A 21,521-nucleotide genomic window follows, 5' to 3' on the forward strand; every position below is an offset into this window, starting at 1 on the left:
CTAGCGTCGTCAAAGGTGTCGATGACCTCGACCTATGCTTTCGGCTTGAGTGATCCTTCGATGTTACGTCATCGGTTCGAGGCCTCAGCGGCTCCTGATGTGAATAAGGCCTTTGTCACGGCCTTGAAGGCGCACAGGATTTACGTTGACCCCTTTCCTTCAAAGCTTCTTTCAAACGCACGGTAGGAGCATGGCTTGGAGGCTTCTGTTTCTCAAATATTTTGACCAGCTCTGCTCTGAAGGCCTCCCACCCGGCCAGAGTGGATTTTTAAGTTGGTCAAGATACCCTCTCGGGGGAAGCGTCCGACGAAGTCGAATGAAGACGACCTATGGTACCTTCTCTTAGACTTCTTCAAAGACAGTGAGGAATGGTGAGAGCCACTGCTCAATCTTGACCGCCTAACCTTCTTCCTCCAAAGGAGAGTGGCTACTCGACTCGTTGGTCGAAGGATTCTTGGCTGGGGTAGGATTCAACCAACCTTCAATGTACCCTTTCGGTCCTTCAAGGCCTTTCCTGTCATAGACTGGCAGTTGGAGCAGTCAGAGGTGTTATGGTCTACCCCGAGGCACCACCAACATATACGATGAGGATCGGTCAATGACATTTTCGACCCACAATCAACACTTTTTTAACCCGGTCTTCAGGGTTGTTGGTGTCGAAGAAGAAGACAATTTCTTCGATTTTCCTTCGAAATAACAGTCGTCACGTTCTCAAAGCTAAAGCTATTGCGGAAAAACTGAACTGATGCCAACGGGAAATGCGCCTGCTATATATGCCTTCGATAACACAATTCTCGAGACAGAGGCCCTCGAGGGACATCGAGTTGACGCTATCGACGCACAGTGCCCTCTGCCAAAAAATAATTCTGATGCAGCTGAAGCTCGATGTCGACTATCAAAGATGATATATTAGCAAACAGGAAATAGGATTGTTGCCAAAAAGGAATACAGATCTTAGTTGTGTTTTTATCCCACAGGTTTTAAGGCTAAGAAAATAATGTACTTATGGTTCATGCAACAAAGTGGTTTTGCTGGATTTAAAAGTTAATTAGCCTGGCTGGGGCTGCCAGAACTAGAAAAGCAGGTTTCTCTCCTGGAAGGAGGGCCTTCCTCAACAGAAACTCATGGGGAGGTGTTAATTGCTGGGCAGCCCAGACGTTTGTCTATAGAAAGCTAAGGAACAGTGGACATCCTACAACCCAGGATATTGAAGGTGTGAAAGGCCGTAAAACTGCTGCAGCCCAGGAAACTCCTGGCTGACAGAAGCAAATTCCAAAGGAGGGGGCCAGCGCATGCTTCAAGGAGTGACAAATACTGACCATTTGGTGTTAACAGGATAGGTAATGGACATTTTTAGAATGGGTATAACTTATTATCAAAAGGGGTGCAAAATCTGAAAATGGCAGAATAATTAACCTAAATTTTAGCACTACCTTTGATAACTTAGTACAACCGTGTAGCTTTTTCTGAACAAGAATGGCAAGAAATGTGGGTTTATGTGGTCTGTATTTCTGCTAGAATTGTGAAACTTTATACACTCATTCCCATGTTAAACACACATTTGTGGAAAGTTGCATGAAATTTGGATACTGTGTGCATAGCGAAAAGACAAAATTCTGTAGAAAATTAACACAAGATCCTTCGGCTGCGAGATTTTGATGAACGGATGCTACATAAAATATGGCATCTTTGTGTGTAATTTGTATAAAAGTGACTAATGTAGAAATGTGTGTTTAGTGTAAAATCCGATTTTGAGACCAGTGGCTAAAGGGAGGTCTCTGAGGGCTGTAAAGCAAATCATAAAATGTGACATCAGTCGGCCTTTATCGAATCACCACAAATGCAAGACGAAGATGAATTGTGGTCCTATCCCAGCTCACAGGGGCAAGATTAGCTAAGCCGGCCCACACACCCCCTTTATGATGTTATTTTATAGCGTAAATAGAGACAGCTGACAACACATAGAGACTGACAGATCCACTCACTCTCCTGACTGCTGGCGGAGCGCTCTGCTGCTGAAATCTACATCTTCCTTGTTCCAGACTCCAGAAACCTGGCAAAGCAAAAGCCTATGCATAGCTGAATCATTCTCAGCTAGGCTTCAAATTCTAGAATAGAACCCCAAAAGCTTAGGGGAAGCATCATAATACAGCCGGGCGTGCTGTTAATGCTTGCCTGCTGAATTGAAATATCCTCAGAAACAAGAAGGGAAGATCCTGTGCAGTCCTATGCCGTGCTGTGACCAGAGCGCCTTGCTGACCCTGTCCAGTCCGATGTGCCCAGCTGTCCGTCCCTGATAGATATGATTCAATGGTCCAGAATCCTGACGGTCCAAAATCTTAAATCCATTTTGTTTTGTGAATATTAACAGGAAGCTAGAAACTGTTGATCCCTGTGCATTATCTTGTCCCTTCCTAACCTCTGAACTATCCTTAACTCCATAATCAGTAATATTGTTTAAATCCGTAGTGAAATCTTATTCGGTCCATCTGTAAAGCATCCTTTTCCTAGTCATTTTGTCAACTTTGATCTATTAATTTCATTTGAGTGACCAGCCTAGCGCTCCAGGGTGGACAGCGAGGAACCAGGACTGAGTCGCAAATCACTCCTGACTCTTACGTTGTACTGTCCTGGTGGCTTAGCTTGGATGCTCTAGTCCATAGTCAATAGTCAATATTTTTCTGATTTTAAAACTGAAGCCTCTTTCCATTCTCGCGCCTATCTTGCAAAAACAACCTTTACTAAAACCTTTATAACTCCCTCAGTTTTTGTGATAGAATAGAAATTTCAACTCCTACTTGTACCTAATATCCATAGCTATTCATAGAACCCAAAACAGTGCGATTCTCCCGTTAGCGCGAATATCGCGCACAGAAAAGTTTGCTGCAAATTTTCATTTTGAGAAACTTTTACACGTGTGAAATAGCTTCCATTTGTTTCCGACTTGGATTTTAAGATTGCAAATGTTTTCTGCTGACTAAATCATTGTTTATGCTTGTGTGTGCAACTGTTCAAAGCGGCTCCTGTAGGAATTTAGAATAATTTAAGCATTTTTCCACACATTTAGAGTTCTTGCTCAGCCACTTTAAAAGTCATCCTGACCATTGAAAAGCCCACTTTGTTTTTCTCTTTCTGTGTAAGGGGGCGAAGGGGGAAGTGAGACACTGTTTGATCAGTACTATTCCTGAATACCTGCTCTCTCCTTCCATCTCTTTGCATTGCCTATTGGGAGTTGAGGGGTGTTGCAGGGGGAACCTCTAACCATAGTGCTATCTGCTCTAAACCAACACAAAAGTATTATTTCTATGCTGCATTTGTTTTGCTCATTACTTATTTCTAGTGTGTTAAAGATATTATTCTGTGTTCTGTCACCCCTTTGGTGATTGTTGTTTACCTATTAAAATATATATTGTAATTTTGATCTTAAATAAATAAATAATACCTTTTGCAAACCAGCCCGATTCCTGGTCCAGAGTGACCCTGGGTATTTTTAAGTAAGGGGTGTAATACGAGTGGTACATCTTTCAAATAATTGAATCTATATATCAAATAAGTTTTTCCATTGCGCTGTACACTAGGCCAAGAGCAGAGTGTATTGCCCGATTGAAATCCTTAACATGGTTAACCTTAAAGCCATCATAACATGGTGGGGGATTAAAGGCAAGCATGAAATCAAACATCAATATAATTCCTACTGAAGAAATGTGTTTCATAAATCTAACTATACTCCACCCATTCGTTTAAGAACAAAATAGCCTTTCCTTAGGCAACCCAATCCAGAATTTCAGACCAGATGAAGTATAGTCCACATCCACCTGACCGTACAATAATTGTCAGTTTTCATATTAGAACCTTGCCAACTTTTATGGATACATTTTTTTCAGCCAATCTAAGAGAACAGCCAACATTTCATTCAGGATATAACGCAAATGATCGACTCGATCAAGGGTTGTGCATTTGACAGGGCATTCCAGCTACTATTTACAATCGACGTGCACTTATTATATACAATTATTCCCCAAATTGCTTGCATGTCCATCATACATTTTTATATCAACTGCCATAGAGGTTTTCCACAGATTTTCTTGATCACATTGAGAGCAATTGCCTTAACCAAAACATTTATTTTTCAAAAGTGAAATTTACTGTCGAAGGCACAACCAAGGGCTCCACGTTTGTGCTAAAAGTGGCTACCTTATACATGAGCAACTATGGGTGAATCGTAATTCATATATAACACTGATCCTTAAAATGAGGAGATCCTATATTGGAAATACACTGAAGAAATATTTTTCATTTGGCCACATGAGCCTGTTGAACTACAAGAACTTAAGGTTTGGTTAGTGACACAGTTACTGTCATGTTGACGGTCAGTTATAGTTCCGTAAAAGTCAATTTTCTAGGCCTCCCAATAAAGCAGACAGATTAACAAATGACTTCCCTTTGGTAATGTTCTTTGTGATGGATTAGATGCTCATAGATTTTTCATCTTAGAAATATGCTCTAGACAGTAGTCTGGTTACAAAACATTTTTAGCAACCAGGGAGCGCACAGCGGCTCGGCATTATCGCCATCCCTGTTAATTCTGAATAGGACATCATGGGTAGCCTCAGGGCTCCAGATAAGATTTGGAAGTAGGAGTATTTTACCCCCTATTTTTTCAAAGTTCAGAGTAAAATGACTTTATACGGAATACAAATGTAATTCAAAGTGGGAAAAATATGTTTTAACCAGAAACTTGATTTTATTTGGTAATAATTATTTCTTTGCACCTAGTTATTCATGCACATTAAAAGCTACAACTTTACTTCTGATCAGGCAGTTATAAAAGTGGTTTCTTCCTGTGGTACTATGTGCATTACTGGTCCAAACATATCCATGGAGCACTGTGGGTGAAAGCAGGGGCACAAAGTCTGTTTCCTATTTTTTGTTGTGAGTAGTTTTACTCCCTAATTTAATTTTTTGGGAGTATTTGCCTATTTTTAGGGAGTAAAAGTGGCCGATAAACCCCTTATCTGTAGGGCTGGGTAGGCGACTATGTCCGGGACTCCTGTTCCAGACAGTTTTCCCATGCTTAGCTGCTGAGGAAATGCAAGAACTGCAAGAAGTAATGATGGTTGGGTGGGTGAACAGGAATATGTGGGAGTGAGGGCTCATCTGTCAGAAAGAACACTACCGAAGGGAAGTAATTTGTTTATCTTATGGATTCCCTACCTCCCACAGATTCCTCATCATAAAAGAGTCCCAAAGCAGTACTGAACCTGGAAGATGGAGTAGAGAGGAACTAATCAACTACACCATTAGAGTCTAGAGAACTTCTCAGCCAAAGCGGGCATCTTGACCAGACAAGAAATCCATGGAGTAATCTTTAGAGAATCTATGCAGAGAAGTCCACATAGCTGCCTGACAGATGTCCACAATAGTGATTTCTTCTGTAACAAACAGGTAGTCATCAAGCCTCTAGTGCAGTGTGCCCCAAGGCCTTCAGGCACTTCCTTGTTAGTCAGATAGCAACATTCAGAAATACAAAGGATGATAAAACTGTAAAAGTCTTTGATAACAGCCTTAGAAGCTGAGCACCAGTAAAATTTATAGACAAGAGGCATAGTAGAGACCCCTCTTATGGTATAAATGATGCAACCCCTCCACCTTAGATGGGTGAGGTGGAAGGCACTATAACAGGGCAAGGAGTTTTAAGGACAAGTGAAGGTCTGTAAGAACAATACACTGGTGTGGAGACAGCCCTGACCGGTAGCCCTCCTGAAGACCAAAATAGTGGCCAGGTACCCCTTAACAGTGCCAATCTCTACAAAGCTGCGAAAAACTGAAAATGTACAAACAAAAATATTGGACAAGACAAAGGGTCCACGTGCTTCTCATGGCACCAGGCAAAGAAATTAAGCCATCTCCAAGTATAGACCGATTAATCCCATTCCTTGTAAGTCTAAGCATCTCAGTAACCAGGCTTGAAGGGTGAGACGGCTCAGGCTTGAATAAAGGGCCCTGCCCTGAGCTGGGAGAGCAATCCCACCCTTAACAAAAGGGCAGACTGACAATAGCAGAAGTTCTGGGTACATCATCTTCTGGACCTAGTCCAGAGCTATCAGGAAGAGTGTGGGCCCAAACCACCTCAGTATCCAGCAGAGCAATTGGAATGACATGATGAGCGAGATCAAAGTTTCTCTCTATAATCATTGTTTCCTCAGAGGATTCTGTGCAGAAAACTTCCTGCAGCAAAACAATTGCAATTCTGGCTCACATTTGAGACAAAGAGATCGATTTGGTGTTCCCAACAGACACAAATATCATGCAGACCTTCCTGGCAAAGAACGTTCCTTCCAGGGATTCCTCATCATTGATATCCATCTTTCAGCGCCAGCTGGTCTTCTTAAACACTTCTTCCGCCAGGGGGCACAGCAGGCCTCTGCCAGACGCCTCTACACGCCGGTCAGATCATAGCAATCCAGGATGCAGGGAATGATCCATCCAGACAGGGCCTGTTTGGTAACAGCCCGATAACCAACAAAAAGTTACTAATCAATCCTCTTCTACCTTGTCCGACAGATGTACAACTTGAGGGCCTGCACCAGATTCAACCGATGGAAATCCTCCTCTGACTTGGAAGGATGAGGTGGAGGAAAGAAGATGGGTAGATGGATTTTCTGAGAGAGATGGAAATCAGACCACCTTCGGAAGGAAGGAGGGCCTAACTCTCAATGTAGCCTTCACCCTGGAGAAAATCAAGTAGGGAGGATTAATGGACAGTGCCAGGCGCTCACTCGCCCGTCAAGCGGAAGTGATAGCAACCAGGAAAATCCCCTTAAGGGTGAGCAATTTTAAAGAATAATGAAGGGGCTCAAACGGAGGCCCATTAAAAAAGTCAACACTAACATTAAATCCCACACCAGAACAACAAACTGACGTGAGGAAACATATTGGGAAGTCACATCAGTAATTGAATGACTGTGGGGATTGTGAAAAAGGAGCCCTGCTCCGGAGTCCTCTTGATGACCCAAATGGCCACAAGATACCCCTTCACTGTATCAATCTCTAGGCCCGTCTGGCCCAAAGACAGAATAAATTCCAACACAGAAGAAGTGGAAAAGTAAAAGCGTCTAGATCACTCTACAGGCAGCAGTCCGAAAGCTTCTGCTACCTGTTGGCATAAATGGATTTGGGGGCAGGTCTTCTAACAGATAGGAGCACGTCCATAACGTCCTGTGGAATAGCCCACTCCTTATACCTCAGACTTCAGCAGCCAGACATGAAGATTCAGGGACCAGGACCCTCCGCTCTGAGTGGGAGAGGAGTTCTGTCCTTTGCGGAAGACACCAATCTTCTCTGAGCCCAGTCTGGGGTGATCCAGACCAACCTTGACCCTCACAGAGACAGTCTCCTGAGAACCAGTAGAGTGACAGGGAAGGGTGGGAATACAGAGCAGATCGAAGTCCCATTCGACCGTCAAACTGTCCTCCAAAAGCTCCCCAACAAGGACATTCTCTGGAGAAAACCCCCCCACACTTCCTGTTTACAATGGAAGCAAAGAGGTCCACCTGGGAGGACCCTAGAGGAGGGAAATTTCATACAGAACCTTGTGTCAGAGGTCCCACTCATGGGAGACTGATGACTGTCTGCTCAGTGCATCCGCTAGAATATTCTCGTTGCTGGCCAGATGGGCCGCAGTCAGAGATTCTGTTCTCCAGAGCCTAGAACCACAATCACATTGCTTCTCTGCACAGACAATGAGCCCACACCGCCCTTCTCGGTGAGGTAATGCAAAGCTACAGTATTATCCATCAGGATCAGTACTGTCTTGCCCTTAACAGAGGGGAGGAAAGCAACCAGTGCCAGCCCGATTGCCCTCAGCTCCAGCAGGTTGATGTGCTCCTGGCACTCAGAGGGGGACCACAACTCGCTCAACGTAAGTTCTTGGAGTTGAGCGCCTTAGCCTTTCAGGCCTGCATCTGTGACTAGAGTCACTTGTGGACAAGGTTGACAAAAAGGTGACGCCTTCAGGAGTTAGTCTTTCACGGATCACCATTGTAGGTCTCTGGACACACTCTGAGACCAGTAGGAATGTCTGAAGTTCTTAAAACAGTGACCATTGGGAGCTCAGAAGTCACTGTTGCAGCCTCATGCGCAGACGGGCCTCTGGAACTACCAAGATGCACAATGCCATAGGACCCAGCCAGTGCAGAAAAGCTGCAACTGGAACCGTCAGAGGCTGGACAACCTGTTCCATCTTCAAGATGTTCACTGCGCTGTCCTCGGGTGGGAAACCCCAACCTAGGCACATTTCCAAGACCATACTAATAAATGTGGGGTGGGGGAGGCTGGGACAGCGAAACCAGTGAGTTCTCTAAGTTCAGGGAGAAGCCCAAGCAGTACAACAGACTGCTTATCCTAGATCTGGTGAGCAGGCATGGACGATCCAGTTGTCCAGGTAGGGAAAGCCATGAATGCCTTCCCTCCTGAGGCAATTATGGTTAGCAGCAGTGAAAACGCTGGGTGTAGAAGACAGGCTGAAAGGGAGGACATTGAACTGGAAATGAGTTCCCCACTTTGAACATCAGGTACTACTTGCGCTTCTTGTAGATAGCCGCATGGAAGTAGGCATTCTGAAGAACCAGGGCAACTGGCCAGTCTTTAACATCCAGGGCCTGTAGGATCTGGGCAAGCGTGACCATCTTGAACTAGTACAAGTTCAGAAGCCACCAATCCAGGATTGGTCCCAGTCCTCCATTCTTCTTCGGCACCAGAAAGTAAGTTGAGTACCAACCCCTGGCTCGTTCAGAGCAGTGTACTATCTCTATGGTTCCTTTTGCCAGAGGTTAATGAATCTCCTCCAGGTGGAGACGTTCCAGAGTTGAGGGCTGGTGGCATGAGGAGGCGGTCTGGAGGGCACGAGACAAAAGGAAGGCAGTATCCTTGCTGGACAACCTGTAAGGCCTGGGCATCCGAGGTGTTATTTCTCCATTCCTCGCCAATCATCGAAATTCTGCTTCCCACAGGGGATAAATGGCAGAAGTCTACTTCACAGATGCCTCACCTCGGGGGCTGCGGAGAGCGCTGTGAGGGTGGAAGCGCATCCTCTAGGTGCACCTTGGCCTCTACCGCTGTAGGTCAGACGTTATTCTTGCCTTCCTGAGAGTGCATCTACCTCTCTGCGCATATGTGGCAAAGGGAGGGGGGCGGGGGGACTCCTACGTGCTGAGTTTTCAGGCCCATGTTGCTGCACTGCTAGCAGAGCAATTTGGTGGTTGCCTTAGAGGCTTTAAACTTCTTGAATGATTGTCGGGCTTGATGGCAAACAAGTTCATGACAACAAAAGGGCATGTCCAAGCTATTCTCTTGAGTGTCAGTAGCAAACCTATAAATCCTCAGCCAAGAAAAACACTGCAAGACTGTGCTGGTGGCCATCATCCTTGTGACGCAGTCTGTGGTATCCAGGCCAGACTGCAAAATTTGTCGGGAGGCTTCTTTGCCATCCTTAATAAGGGCTTCAAAACTGTCCCGCATCTCCCCCATGGGAATGTGCTTGGGCATCACTGACCACAGACCAAAAGAAAATGTTGCCAAGGCACAAGAGGCATTGATGCATCCGAGACACAGGCTCAAAGAGGTGAAAATCTTCCTACCAATTACGTCTAATCTCTTGCTGCCACTATCACGGGGCAAAGATGTGAATGAGATTGTTTTAAGGTAGGCGGTAGGGACCTGTACAACCAAACTCTCCAGGGAAGCATGGGCAAAAGTAGTAAGGGGTCTAAAGGGGCCGGCCTATGCTACTTGTCTAAGTCATGGTTCACTGAGAGAACTGACGCCAGCTTGGCCCACAGTTTCATCGGTGGCACCTCTACTGCCTGACTGAAAGACAATAAAGTCTCCTTTTTAAACCCGTCCAAGAGGCCGATCAGGTCATACTGCACCTTAGGACGTGAAGGTGCTAACAGCCCTAAGGTATCGACTACCTTCGCCATCTGGCGTTGGAAAGCTGCCTGTGGTTTTCCAGGGGTGGCAGCATGGATCTTGCCGTCCTCTGGCAAGGTGTCCAGGCCACTTGCCTCCTGCAAGTTGGCTGCCTGGTGCACCAAGTCACCCAATTCTCCATTAAACCCCACTCGAAAGTCTCACTTCCCTTGGGTGGAAGGGCTCCAGCCCCAGAAGGGACAGGATGCCCTTCCTCATAAATGTCCTCCAAATGGGACACATATGCCCTTCTGGGAAGCAGGAGGTACTCTTGTGACTCCGGCGGCATCAGCGCTGCTGGACAGGGATCATAGGCCGGGGGACCGAAGACACAACATTGTCACTTTGCCACGTCTCTCTACCGACTCTACGAAGCACAGTCCAAAGATGTCTAGCATCTTCATTCGGAGCGCCTTCCATTGTTCTGGAATAGAGGATTGATTAGGAAAGGGTACCTGCGGGGCTGCATCTCATGGCCCTCCTTGGAGTGGTGGCTCCTCTTCTTTGAAGACTTTAACGCTTACCGTCTGTTATGGACTTCTGCGGGAGCGCCTGGGCCTTCGGGTACCCTGATCCTACTCTGTGATGAATGGGATAGAGGCAGCTAGGGCTTCGCCTAAAAAAAGGGTCGAGAGATGTAACTTGCTAGAATCCACTGTGCCCCCACCCTTCCCTTGCCTCACCTCCCTTTAATATATAGCCTCAATGGGTGTAAGCTCACCTAAGTTTACGTGTTGTTGGGCTCTCCATCCTGCCGTCTGTTGCAGGTGCGCAGTTCTTCTGTTCATATGTGCACCAGTTACTTCACTGGTGTCGGGTCCAGGCCGGCTGTGACCTGTATTTCAGTACGTGACTTCCGTGGAAGAAACGTTCTGGTTCCTTGGTAGGCTGATCCTGAGGTTTGGGGAAGCTATGGCGCTTCAGTGAGGCAGTAGAATGTCTGATTGCTGTGGAGCTTCTGTGCTGCAGAATAAGCACTCTGGAGCATCTGTGAAGCTGAGGAGCTACAATGAGTGCTGCTGCGCTAGTGTCTGCAGAGCGTGGCGTGTCAATTCATTCCAGGTTGAGATCAGCTGTTTTCAGTACACGGCAGCGTACCTGCCAGTGCTTGACTGTCTCTTGTCTTGCTGCCGGTGCAGCATGCGTGCCTGTATTGTTGTTTTCTTAGTTTTTTTGTTGCAGGCGGGGCTGACAGAGCCACAAGCTACCTGTAGAACAGTGATGCTGGTGCAGAGTCGAGGAGCAAGCCTATGTCAAGATGAGGGACAGCGCCAACAACAGAACGAGGGGTAGGTCGGAGCTGGTTGGAGATTAGTCCGGAGCTGTTAAGAGAGCCGCGAGGAGCCGCGTGTCAGCAGGGTAAATATTCCAGCATCTTGATTGCTTCTAATGCCTTTCTTTCTTATTTTGCAGGTCTGGTGGTAAGCGTTCTGCTGCTTGGATGCAGATCAACGTGAAGCCGAGGTTCACACCTGGGATGTGGTTTATATAGAAACCGCTCCCATCAACTAGACGTGGAATCCTCAATGAAATCCTTGGCCTGCTAGTCAGCCATGTTTGTAGAACCAGGAAGTTAGTTGCAAGTCCATGTCTTTTGCTAACGTTGACTGCCTGACGCCCCATAAATGCGTCTAACTGGACCACCTACCCAATCCTCTGAGCCTATGACTGTTCTTGGCGTGTGTTTGAAGAGGAGAGCTGGCTTCAGGGAGTGAAACAGTGCACAAGTGTGGGACAGTTCTGGGGGTGGGCATGACAAAGAAGAGTGATACCGGATGTACCGCTGGGTGATCTCAACCTCTTGCGGTGCTACTTCTTTTTGCCCTTTCTGATAGGGTAATGTTCCTTGGTGTTGTGGTCCGTGCCCTGCGACCTTGAATGGGTCCACTTATCACCATTTTCCTTGTGGGGGAAAGTGAAAGATTTTGCTTCAGGATCTCGAAGCACCTTCGGGTGCCAAGATTGGCACGATACGCTGTCCTGTGCGTCGTGGTCTTCACCAAGGCAGTAAAGGCATATGTGGTGGAGGTCTGACACGAACATCTGACAATCCAAGCAGGGTTTGAACACTGAAGACGACGTCGGATTTGCCATTGCAATGGGTTTGACGTAGCAACCAATTCGGTAATGAATAAAAGGTAAGTGGTGCTCCTAGAGTGAGCAGAGTGCGCAGAACAAAGGAACTGAGGTCATGGGGCGTGGCGCCTCTATATATACTGGCCCGACATGTCCGGTGCAGGGTGTGATGAGGTTTCGGGCAGCCATATTTACACTATGGGTTTTGCCAGAACACTACTGATAGAGTGCCATTATTGCTGTCCCAGTGACACCATTGAACTCCATGTTATTGCCTTAGGATGTTTGAGAAGCTAGCTACATCATTTGCTTTAGTATTCCATGTTTTGACCCGACTACCTGTCTAGGTACATGTATTCCTGGGATGAATTATCAGTATGATAAAAGGAGTTTTGTTAGTCCACATATTTCTATGGTAGTTATGAGAGTAATTCATCTAGTAAATCATCCATTGACCATGTATTCATTTATGCATTCATGTAAAAATAGGCCATATTTATACAATGGGTTTGCTCAAGCCATAATGATTCCATGTTTGTTGATAGCCATGCATTTATATGCAATTGCACGCTTGTCATTTGTATGGCACATTGTATCTTAGTTTTAGGCGCTAGAATCTGTACTGTCTCTGTCCATTCTGAATCGGCTTCACTGTGCGCGGCGGATTGTTGTTGCACAGTGTGAATTGTTATGATAAATAACTGTCTTTGGCAGACAACCAGTACTGTTTGGCACAGACAGGAAGATGGGCTTGGCTGCAGGAGCAGGCGAGGAGGGAATGTGCCTTTTCGGTGAAAGGCTGACTGCAGATAATTCTGTTTTGGTTTCGCAAAATGAGTCGTCTCCGTGCTATGAGCAAGAGAGGATATGCTTGTCATGTCCTAATGTAGAGATGTCACAGTGAACTAATATCCATGCACGTAGATAGAAACGCTTACTGTGCAGTGAGAGTGCGTCATTGCAATGTATATCTGTAGGGTTTCTTTTGAGTAGACTCTGTCAGGAGAGCAGGAGAGTGGGAGTTCGGCATTAGGCGAGAGCAGCAGGCGACTCAATAGATCAGAGGGGAGTCTCTCTCTGTCTCTTGGATGAGTGAACACTCTGATTGATGGGAGTCATGAGTGTGTGTGTGTGTGTGGCTGGGAGAACTGCTGTAAGAGAGAGCTAGTGGGAAGAGGAGCTGTCTCATTATTAGGAGCTTGTGTGTGGACAGGGAAATGCTGAGACCTAGTAGGGTATTGCTACTATGCTAGAGATACAGCAGAAATACTCAGCTGGTCTGAGAGCTTGTTGCAAGGAGACAGGCCGGAAGGGCTGGGGAAGTTGCAGTAGCTTGCACCTATGCTTAAGGAGTGCTGATTTGCTCGCTTGTGTAGTAATTTACAGTGGTTTTATCATACAAGGCATGAGTAAAGTGCGTTATGTTATGAATTGAACTTGATTACTGTGTTTCTTTGTGGTTCTCCGAGTCTCATTTTGTGTCTCTTTTCATGGTTTGTTTGTCCCATAGCATAGCAATTTTGTTGTAGTTTCTCAGATGCGTCTCAGTAACAGTGCACCACTGTTTTCTAGTTACACAAACGGGCACTGCATACACCAACTAGACTGGTGATGACGTTGACAGTCGAACTGAGGCCCTAGAGGGACATTGACTCGACAAGACGGCACACAGCGCCCCCTGTCAAAAAGATTTCTGAAGCAACTGAAGCTGGAAGGATAATTATCATAAGATGAGGAATACTTGGGAGGAACAACCAAGCGGAAGAACGTTACCAGAGGTAAGTAGCTTGTTCATTTCTCCTTTGTCACTGAAGGAGTAGTGACAGTCGGCCACCTTGGAAAGTTCCTCTAAAAGGATACATTGTGTCTCCCATATCGAAGCCTTCATGAATTCCAATACAGTTAAGGAATCAATAAAGGAGAGTGCCAGCTTGCTTGATAGCAAGAGCAAGCCAGATGTCCTGTTGGTCGGACTCTCATTCAAACCATAGAATTCTTCAAGGAAATCCTCAATGTCACCCTCCTCCATGGATTTTAGCCCACCAGGGATCCAGTAACCCACTGCATCAAAGATGTGTTCCGTCTTAAAGAGGATTTAAGATCTCAAGGGTAGAGCAAACCTCTGGCTCTCTGGCACCCCCGTGGAGTAGCTAGCCCCAAGACAGAAGTAAAGGTACCCTGCGCAAGGATTATGATGTTGGAAAGCCAAGTCCAGGGGTTTTTGAAGTGGGCAGTATCCATGATGGATGCCTAGACTGAGGTCATCGCTTCACATCCACAGTCCATTTGTAAGATGAGTCACAGTTCAGGCTGCTGACACCACATAAGCAATCATAGGAACCTAATCATAGGAATTTTTAACTGAAAAGCATCTGATTGCTCATTTTAGGAAATGGTAATTTCTTTTTGTATATACAATTCTTCAGATATAGTTGCCAAACTTCCACACTATCCATTCTCAGCATACAATGAATGCTCTTCCTTGTCGTAAAGAACATGGAACTGAAATCATCATATATACTCTTGAGGTATGGTGACTTCCGGCTGCACCATACTTTCTGTATCCAATGTCCTGGTCATGTTTGGCACTCCAAGGACTGTGGATGAGGAAAATGCTTCCAGGGTCTTCGCCTGGTGGACGTGAACATGCCAAAAAATCTGCAAAAGACTATTATCCCATAACCAATAAAAATTATATTTCAAATACAATAATGCCGTTAGTGTTACATTTACACTGGTATTTATAGTAGTACTATCAGATTGCATCAGGGCTCACCTTGTCTGCTAATTCCTGTTCTCTGTTTTGCAGAATTATTTGCATGTACTTTTCCAATGGGTTGGGGGCAGGAGCAGCAGAAACATCTTCACGGTTAAGAATATCCCCCTCTATTTTCTCAGATTCCAGGTAATCTTTGTTCTCAATATTTCCAAGAGAATCCTCCTCCTTTAAGCTCTGCAAAAAAATAGATTATTTTTTTTTCCCCAACCGGTTTCAGAAATCACATACATAAGTAATCAAAGACAATTTACATCAAGTGCTCTTCCCTGCCCTCCCTTCGCCCCCTTCACACCCCCCTACTTCCAATCCATGGCCTCCCCTTCTGCAGAACATGTACTCTCTATCCTAGATGTACAAATAACCATTTGCAACACTTTCAAACCTACCTAGTGCTCTCAGTCTTGTTGGGTACAACAGAGCTAGGCAATTCTCTGCAGCTGTGTGCAAGAAAGGTGACCAGACTATATGCCATTTCATTAAAGTGCCCTACACTATATGGGTAAGATGTTTTTATAATTAACATGTATCAGGCCCTTGTCAGCCACATTGTCTTTGTTGGCATGTCGGGCTTCCCCCACAATCATGGGATATACCATTTAGTCACCAACAGTAATTTCATAATTTCAAGTCCATCAATGTCAAGCCCAGTATTGCCCCTATTATGGATCTAACTTCGAGCAAGACATTTCTCAGTGACTACTATGAATTAATGAATGCATCCCATCCGGCATAACAGCAATCTATTTTTAGACATCTGATGCATCCTAAGCAGCACGTAATACCATATATAAAGCAACTTGTATTGCACTTCTGAGATTTGTGCACTGGGACACACCCTCCTTATTGCCCCCTGCCACTCTCCACCAATCCTCAATTGGAATGGTCCTTTTGAATCCCCTTTCCCAGGCTACCATGTGTCTCTCCTTTTATTCTGGCTGGAGTAAGCTCCGCTTCATGCAAAGCTCCAATATAAGCACTTTCATTGGGGTGGACCCCAGCAAAGTTTTCTCAATTTTAGTTGGATCCCTGCTGCCCCCATACCCATCGATCCACTTCCATCACTCCTAACTCCGAACTTGTCCTTGCATTCATCAAACTCAATCTTCCCCTTTTTGAAGAGGTTACCCATTTTGTTTCATACAGCACTTTTACCGTTTTTAAAGCCGTCTTTTAACTCTGGTGTGAAATTGGAATTCCCAAAAAGGGGAGTAAATGGGGAGGGAACAGATGTTACTCCAGGAACTTTCCTGGCCTTGTTCCAGACTGCCATGGTAAAGTCAGTGATTATGTTAACCCAATTGATTTAGCCATATGGACAAGTGCTAACCATGTTTGCTTCTATATGTGGCCACTGTCTCTCTGATTCAGACCGCATCCATTCTGAGAGCATTTTCATCTGCGTTGCCTTAAAGTGCAATCCTATGTCAGGGTATCCCAGTTGATCCCCCCCCACCCCAGTGTCACGCCAATCATAAAACCATCTAGTGAATCCTGTGCTTCTGTCCTGCCAAACAAAAGTCACATTGAGTTTTTGTAATTTAGATAATTCAGACTTGGGTATTGCAATTGGTAAAGCCTGGAAAAGGTAGAGCAAGCAGGGCAGTATATTCATCTTGATAATCGAGATCTTCCCCAGTCAGGCATTATAGAGCCTTCCACATCATTTGATATCAGCTTGAAAGGATTCTATTTTTCAGAGATAGCTATCCTTGTATCGATTGGGAATTTGGGGAGTGATATAAATCCCTAAACACTTCAGTGTTTTCCGGCCCAATCTGAAAGCCGTTGACGCCTGGATGTCTTCCATTTCTTCTTTGGCCAGGATCACGCCCAGCCCCTCCGATTAGGATGATTAACCTTAAACCCAGACGCTGCAGAGAAGTTATCAATTCCTTGCAATATTGGGCCCAGGAACTAAGATGGATTTCGAACCATCATCATGATGTTGTCCTCAAAGAGGCACATTTTATCCCCTGCATATTTGCATTACTTCTGATATGAATAGCAAATGGTTCCATTAGATCCGCAAAAAGGATGGGCAGTAAAGGGCACCCCTGCTTCATACCTCTTGTCAGGGAAATACCTTTGGATCACCCTTTGTTAATTCCAAGTTGCTTTGGGCTACCAGTAGTTTCACTCCATCATTCTGAGCATATTCAGACCAAATCCCAATTTGAGCAGAATCTTATGTATAAAACTCCACTCAGCTCTATCAAAGACCACTCAAACCAAGTTTGTTAAGTGATTCATTTATATCAAAATTGTATATCCTGTAGTGTAAGTGTGAGGTGTCAGAAAATTGCTAGTTACTCACCGTAGTGACTAACGTACTATTAGTCCATAATCCCGTTTCCTCCATACTGCATGGGCGTCGATCACTAGGGATGGGAAACTGAACCCTTTTCACCAGAAAACATCTTCTCCCTCTTGAAATTTAAAGGCGTGTGGGGGCGCATCCCTGGGAGAATGTGCTCCCCCGATTCCGCCCACCGGCGCTACTCCTCAGTCCCCCATTGACGCGTCGACAATATTTAACATTGTCTAATGACACCAGTATTATTAGGCAGGAGGATGGTTGAACGTATGGAGGAAAGGGGACTATGGACTAAGAGTATGTTAGTCACTACAGTGAGTAGAACAAGTTACTCGCTTACCTGGTAACGTTCTTTCGATGGGATGGTCCGACAAAGTATTCCATATTTTTGACAGTAATCACCGCAGCTGTGCTGCTTGGGAACATTTTCGGCGTCTGCGTCCTGCGTCGATGACGTTGATGCGCTGTCCCCGAGGACCTCCTCCGACGGCCGACATCACCCGATGTGATAAGTAGGACGCACGACACCCGTAGCCTCAGTTGTAGTTTTCTTCCCCCAGAACGTGTGACACCAGTCTTCTGCCAGTCAGACACACAAGGCCTTGCGGAAACGTAAGCTGCAATTGTATAAGAAATTCTGCAGCTGGGGAGGTAGAGAGGGAGCGATATGGAATACGTCGTCGGACCATCCCATCGAAAGAACATTACCAGGTAAGAGTAACTTGTTCTTAGAGGGGATTGGGTCCTCCGACGTATTCCATATCTTTGACAGACTCCCAAAGCAGTAACAAAGCAAGGAGGTGGGAAAATAATTTAGAACACAAATTTAGCATGCCCAATCAAATTGCGGAATAAAAGGACTGCCTTGCCAAAGGCCAGATCCTGTCCTCGGATGGAATCGAGGGAGTAGTGACGTACTAAAGTATGTACTGAAGCCCAGGTGGCTGCATCACAGATGTTACAAATAGGAACACCTCTCTGTAGGGCAGTAGATGCAGCCATACCCCTGGTAGAATGGGCCTGCAAGCAACCGGTGGGTCCTTACCCGCCAAGCGGTAACACTCGGAGCTAGCCAAAATAATCCAACGAGACAAAGTCTGTTTCGTCACAGCCTGTCCCAAACACTTTCCAGCATAACCAATGAAGAGTTGATCGTCCACTCTGACTCGGGACATGCGTGAAATATAAAAGCTCAACGCTGTCCTAGGATCAAGCCTATGGAGCCTCTCCTCTTCCTTACCAGGATGTGGAGGAGGATAGAATGCCGGAAGAACAACCTTCTGGCCCAAATGAAATTCCGAAACCACCTTCGGAAGAAAGGAAGGACGAACTTGGACAACCCTCTCCTTATGAAACACAGTGAAGGGTGGCTTAACTGAAAGTGCCTGTAACTCACTCACTCTGCGAGCGGAAGTAACAGCAACCAAAAACACAGTTTTAAGAATAAACAGTCTCAAAGGGCAAGAATGCAAAGGCTCAAACGGAGCACCCATAAGAAACTTAAGAACAAGGTTCAAATCCCAACCGGGCACCAGAAAAGGTGACGGAGGGAACACATTAGTGAGCCCTTTCAAAAATTGAGAAATTAAAGGAATCTTAAAATAGGAACATTCTTCAGACGAGCGCTTAAATATGGACAGCGCCGCCAGGTAACCTTTAATGGTACCCACTTGCAAGCCCCTGTGGGCCAAGGAAAGCAAAAAAGACAGAACCATGGGAATGTCACACTCAAAAGGATCCACATTCTTAACTCGGCACCAGTCGCAGAATCAACGGCAACGGTACAGAAACTTTGTTGCCGGCCGTCTGGCCGAGAGCAACACCTCCAACACGTCTTCAGGGAGGTCCCAATCCTTAGGCTAAGCGTGAAGGTTGAGGGATCTGACCTTTGGATGGAGAACCTGACCCCCCTCCCATGAGAGCAGATCGTCCCAGTAGGGAAGACGACGTGGAGGGCAGATGGACAAGTCGAGAAGGTCCAGGTACCACGTCCTCCGGGCCCACGCCGGAGCACTGAGGATCATCCGGGAACCGAACCTCCGTAACCTCCGCAGTACTTGCGGGATGACCGGGACTGGAGGAAACGCATACAGCAGTGGGAATGACCACTCCACCACGAACGCGTCCCCTAAGGCTCATTTTGGAGGAAATTCCCGCGAGCAGAACCTTTCGCACTTCCGGTTGACACTGGAGGCGAAGAGATCCACTTGAGGGGTCCCCCAAAGGGCGAAGATCTCCAGGAGAATCTCCTGAACCAGCTCCCACTCGTGAGAGATCATGCTGTGCCTGCTCAGAGCGTCCGTCATCTCGTTGTCTCCAGCCAGATGAACAGCCAAGATCAAAACTTCCTGCTGGATGGCCCAGAACTCGAGCTGCATCGCCTCCCTGCACAGAGGAAGTGACCCTGCCCCCCCCCCCTTTTGTTGAGGTAGTGCATGGCCACCGTGTTGTCCGTTAGGATCAGGACACTCTTTCCTCGAACAGTCGGCAGAAAAGCCTTCAGGGCTAGCCTGGCGGCCCTCAGCTCCAACAGATTGATATGGAGTCTGGACTCCGACGGAGACCAACGACCGCTGACTGTCAACTCGTTGGCATGAGCTCCCCATCCCGTGAGGGATGCGTCCGTCACGATAGTCACCTCCGGCCAGGGAAGCCAAAACTGGGCCCCCTTCATCAGATTGCCTTCGACGGCCCACCACAGAAGGTCCTGGGCGACCGAGGGCGGCACCTGAACAGGGTCCGACATCCTGCCGGAAGTGTGCGACCACTGCATCTTGAGTGCCCACTGCAAAGATCTCATCCGCAGACGAGCCTCTGGCACCAGAAGAATGCAGGATGCCATGAGGCCGAGCAACCTCAAGAACTCGAACGCCGGGAGCGTCTGGGCAAGTTGAAACTTGTGCAGCATCTGCTGAATGTGAAGAGCCCTCACCTGGTGAGGAAAACACAGCCCCAGGGATTTGTCGAGCACTGCTCCGATGTACTGGAGCCGCTGTGTTGGCGTCAAATGGGACTTCTTTAAATTGAGGGAGTGGCAGGTGAAGGACAGATGATCCAGGACTTGCTTGGGAGAACACCCCCTGATCAACCAATCGTCCAGATAGGGGTAGGCGTGAATCCCCCCTTTCCTGAGATGCGCTGCCACCACCACCATGAGCTTGGTGAAAATCCTCGGGCGGAGGTCAATCCGAACGGCAGGACCCGAAACTGAAAGTGCGAGTCGCCAACCGCGAACCTCAGGTACTTCTTGTGCTCGGAATGGATCGCAGATGAAAATAAGCGTCCTTGAGGTCGAGAGACACCAACCAGTCCTGAAGTTGAAGGGCCTGGAGGACTTGAGAGAGAGTAACCATCTTGAACTTGTCCTTCCTGAGGAGTTTGTTCAAACTGCGCAAGTCCATGATGGGTCTCAATACCCCGTCTTTCTTCGAAATCAAAAAATAAGGGGAATTCCATCCCTTGTTCCTCTCCGCTACAGGCACCAGTTCTATGGCGTCCTTCTCCAGCAGGGCTTGAATTTCCTGCTCAAGGAGCGGATCCAGACTCTACAAAGAGAGGTTCCCAGGTGGATTGTCGGGAGGCCTCTGCCGAAAAGGAAGACAGTAGCCTTGGGTTATGATCTCCAGAACCCACACATCTGAAGTAATGGCACGCCACTCTACAAGATGCTGCGCCAGCCTTCCCCCAACCGGCGAACCATGGGACATGGCCTCATGACTGAGTGGTACCGGCTGCGGCGTTACCTGAGGGCAAAGAGGCAACTGCCCGAGCGGCCTTGGCACCACGGGTACCCTGTTTTCCACCTCTGGCACTCTTACGGTGGCCTCTTTGACTGACAGCTCCTCTCGCTTTACTGAAGGACAAGTAATAACGAAAGGAACCTCCCCTCCATTGTTGTCCCCTAGGACGAAAAGGCAGAGGTTGTCGAACTGCAGCGCCCAACGACTCCGGTGCAGCTTTGGAGGTCTGAACCTCAAGGCTCTTGTCAGCCTTGCTGCCAAAAAGATGTTCACCGTCAAAGGGCATGTAGAGAAGCCGGGACTGCACATCAGGAGCGAACCCCGACTTTCGCAACCATGCAAACCTGCGTATTACGGTGCGCCATGGACCGGCTGACACAATCTGCCATGGCCAAACCCGCCTGAACGGCCTCACACATGGCATCCTTGCCATCCTGAACCATAGCAAGGAAACCATCCCGTTCGTCCCCTTCGGGAATATGTTCAGCTGCTAATGCAACACAGTTCCACAGAGTGTGTGTGAAATGAGACATGGCACATTCGGAGTTGGCCGCCTGAAGCGCCATACCCCCCTGAAGAAAACACTTTCTTCGCCCAGCCATCAAAACGTTTGTCGTCCCTATCCGGAGGGATGGTAGGATAC

The 21,521-nt window shown here is 46.8% G+C and overlaps 1 protein-coding gene across 3 annotated transcripts in view; it reads right to left on the reverse strand.

Moving 5' to 3' along the window:
- The window catches only part of OFD1 (OFD1 centriole and centriolar satellite protein), a 1,295,367-nt gene that overhangs the window by 82,559 nt on the left and 1,191,287 nt on the right, over positions 1–21,521 (reverse strand). For all 3 annotated transcript variants that reach the window (XM_069640569.1, XM_069640570.1, XM_069640572.1), the window contains one exon: positions 14,822–14,998. In XM_069640569.1, coding sequence (XP_069496670.1) covers positions 14,822–14,998 — 177 coding nt within the window. The remainder of the gene's footprint in view (positions 1–14,821; positions 14,999–21,521) is intronic.

This window comes from Ambystoma mexicanum, chromosome 7q, assembly GCF_040938575.1.
Source record: "Ambystoma mexicanum isolate Mex_15411 chromosome 7q, UKY_AmexF1_1, whole genome shotgun sequence".
Taxonomy (NCBI): Eukaryota; Metazoa; Chordata; class Amphibia; order Caudata; family Ambystomatidae; genus Ambystoma; species Ambystoma mexicanum.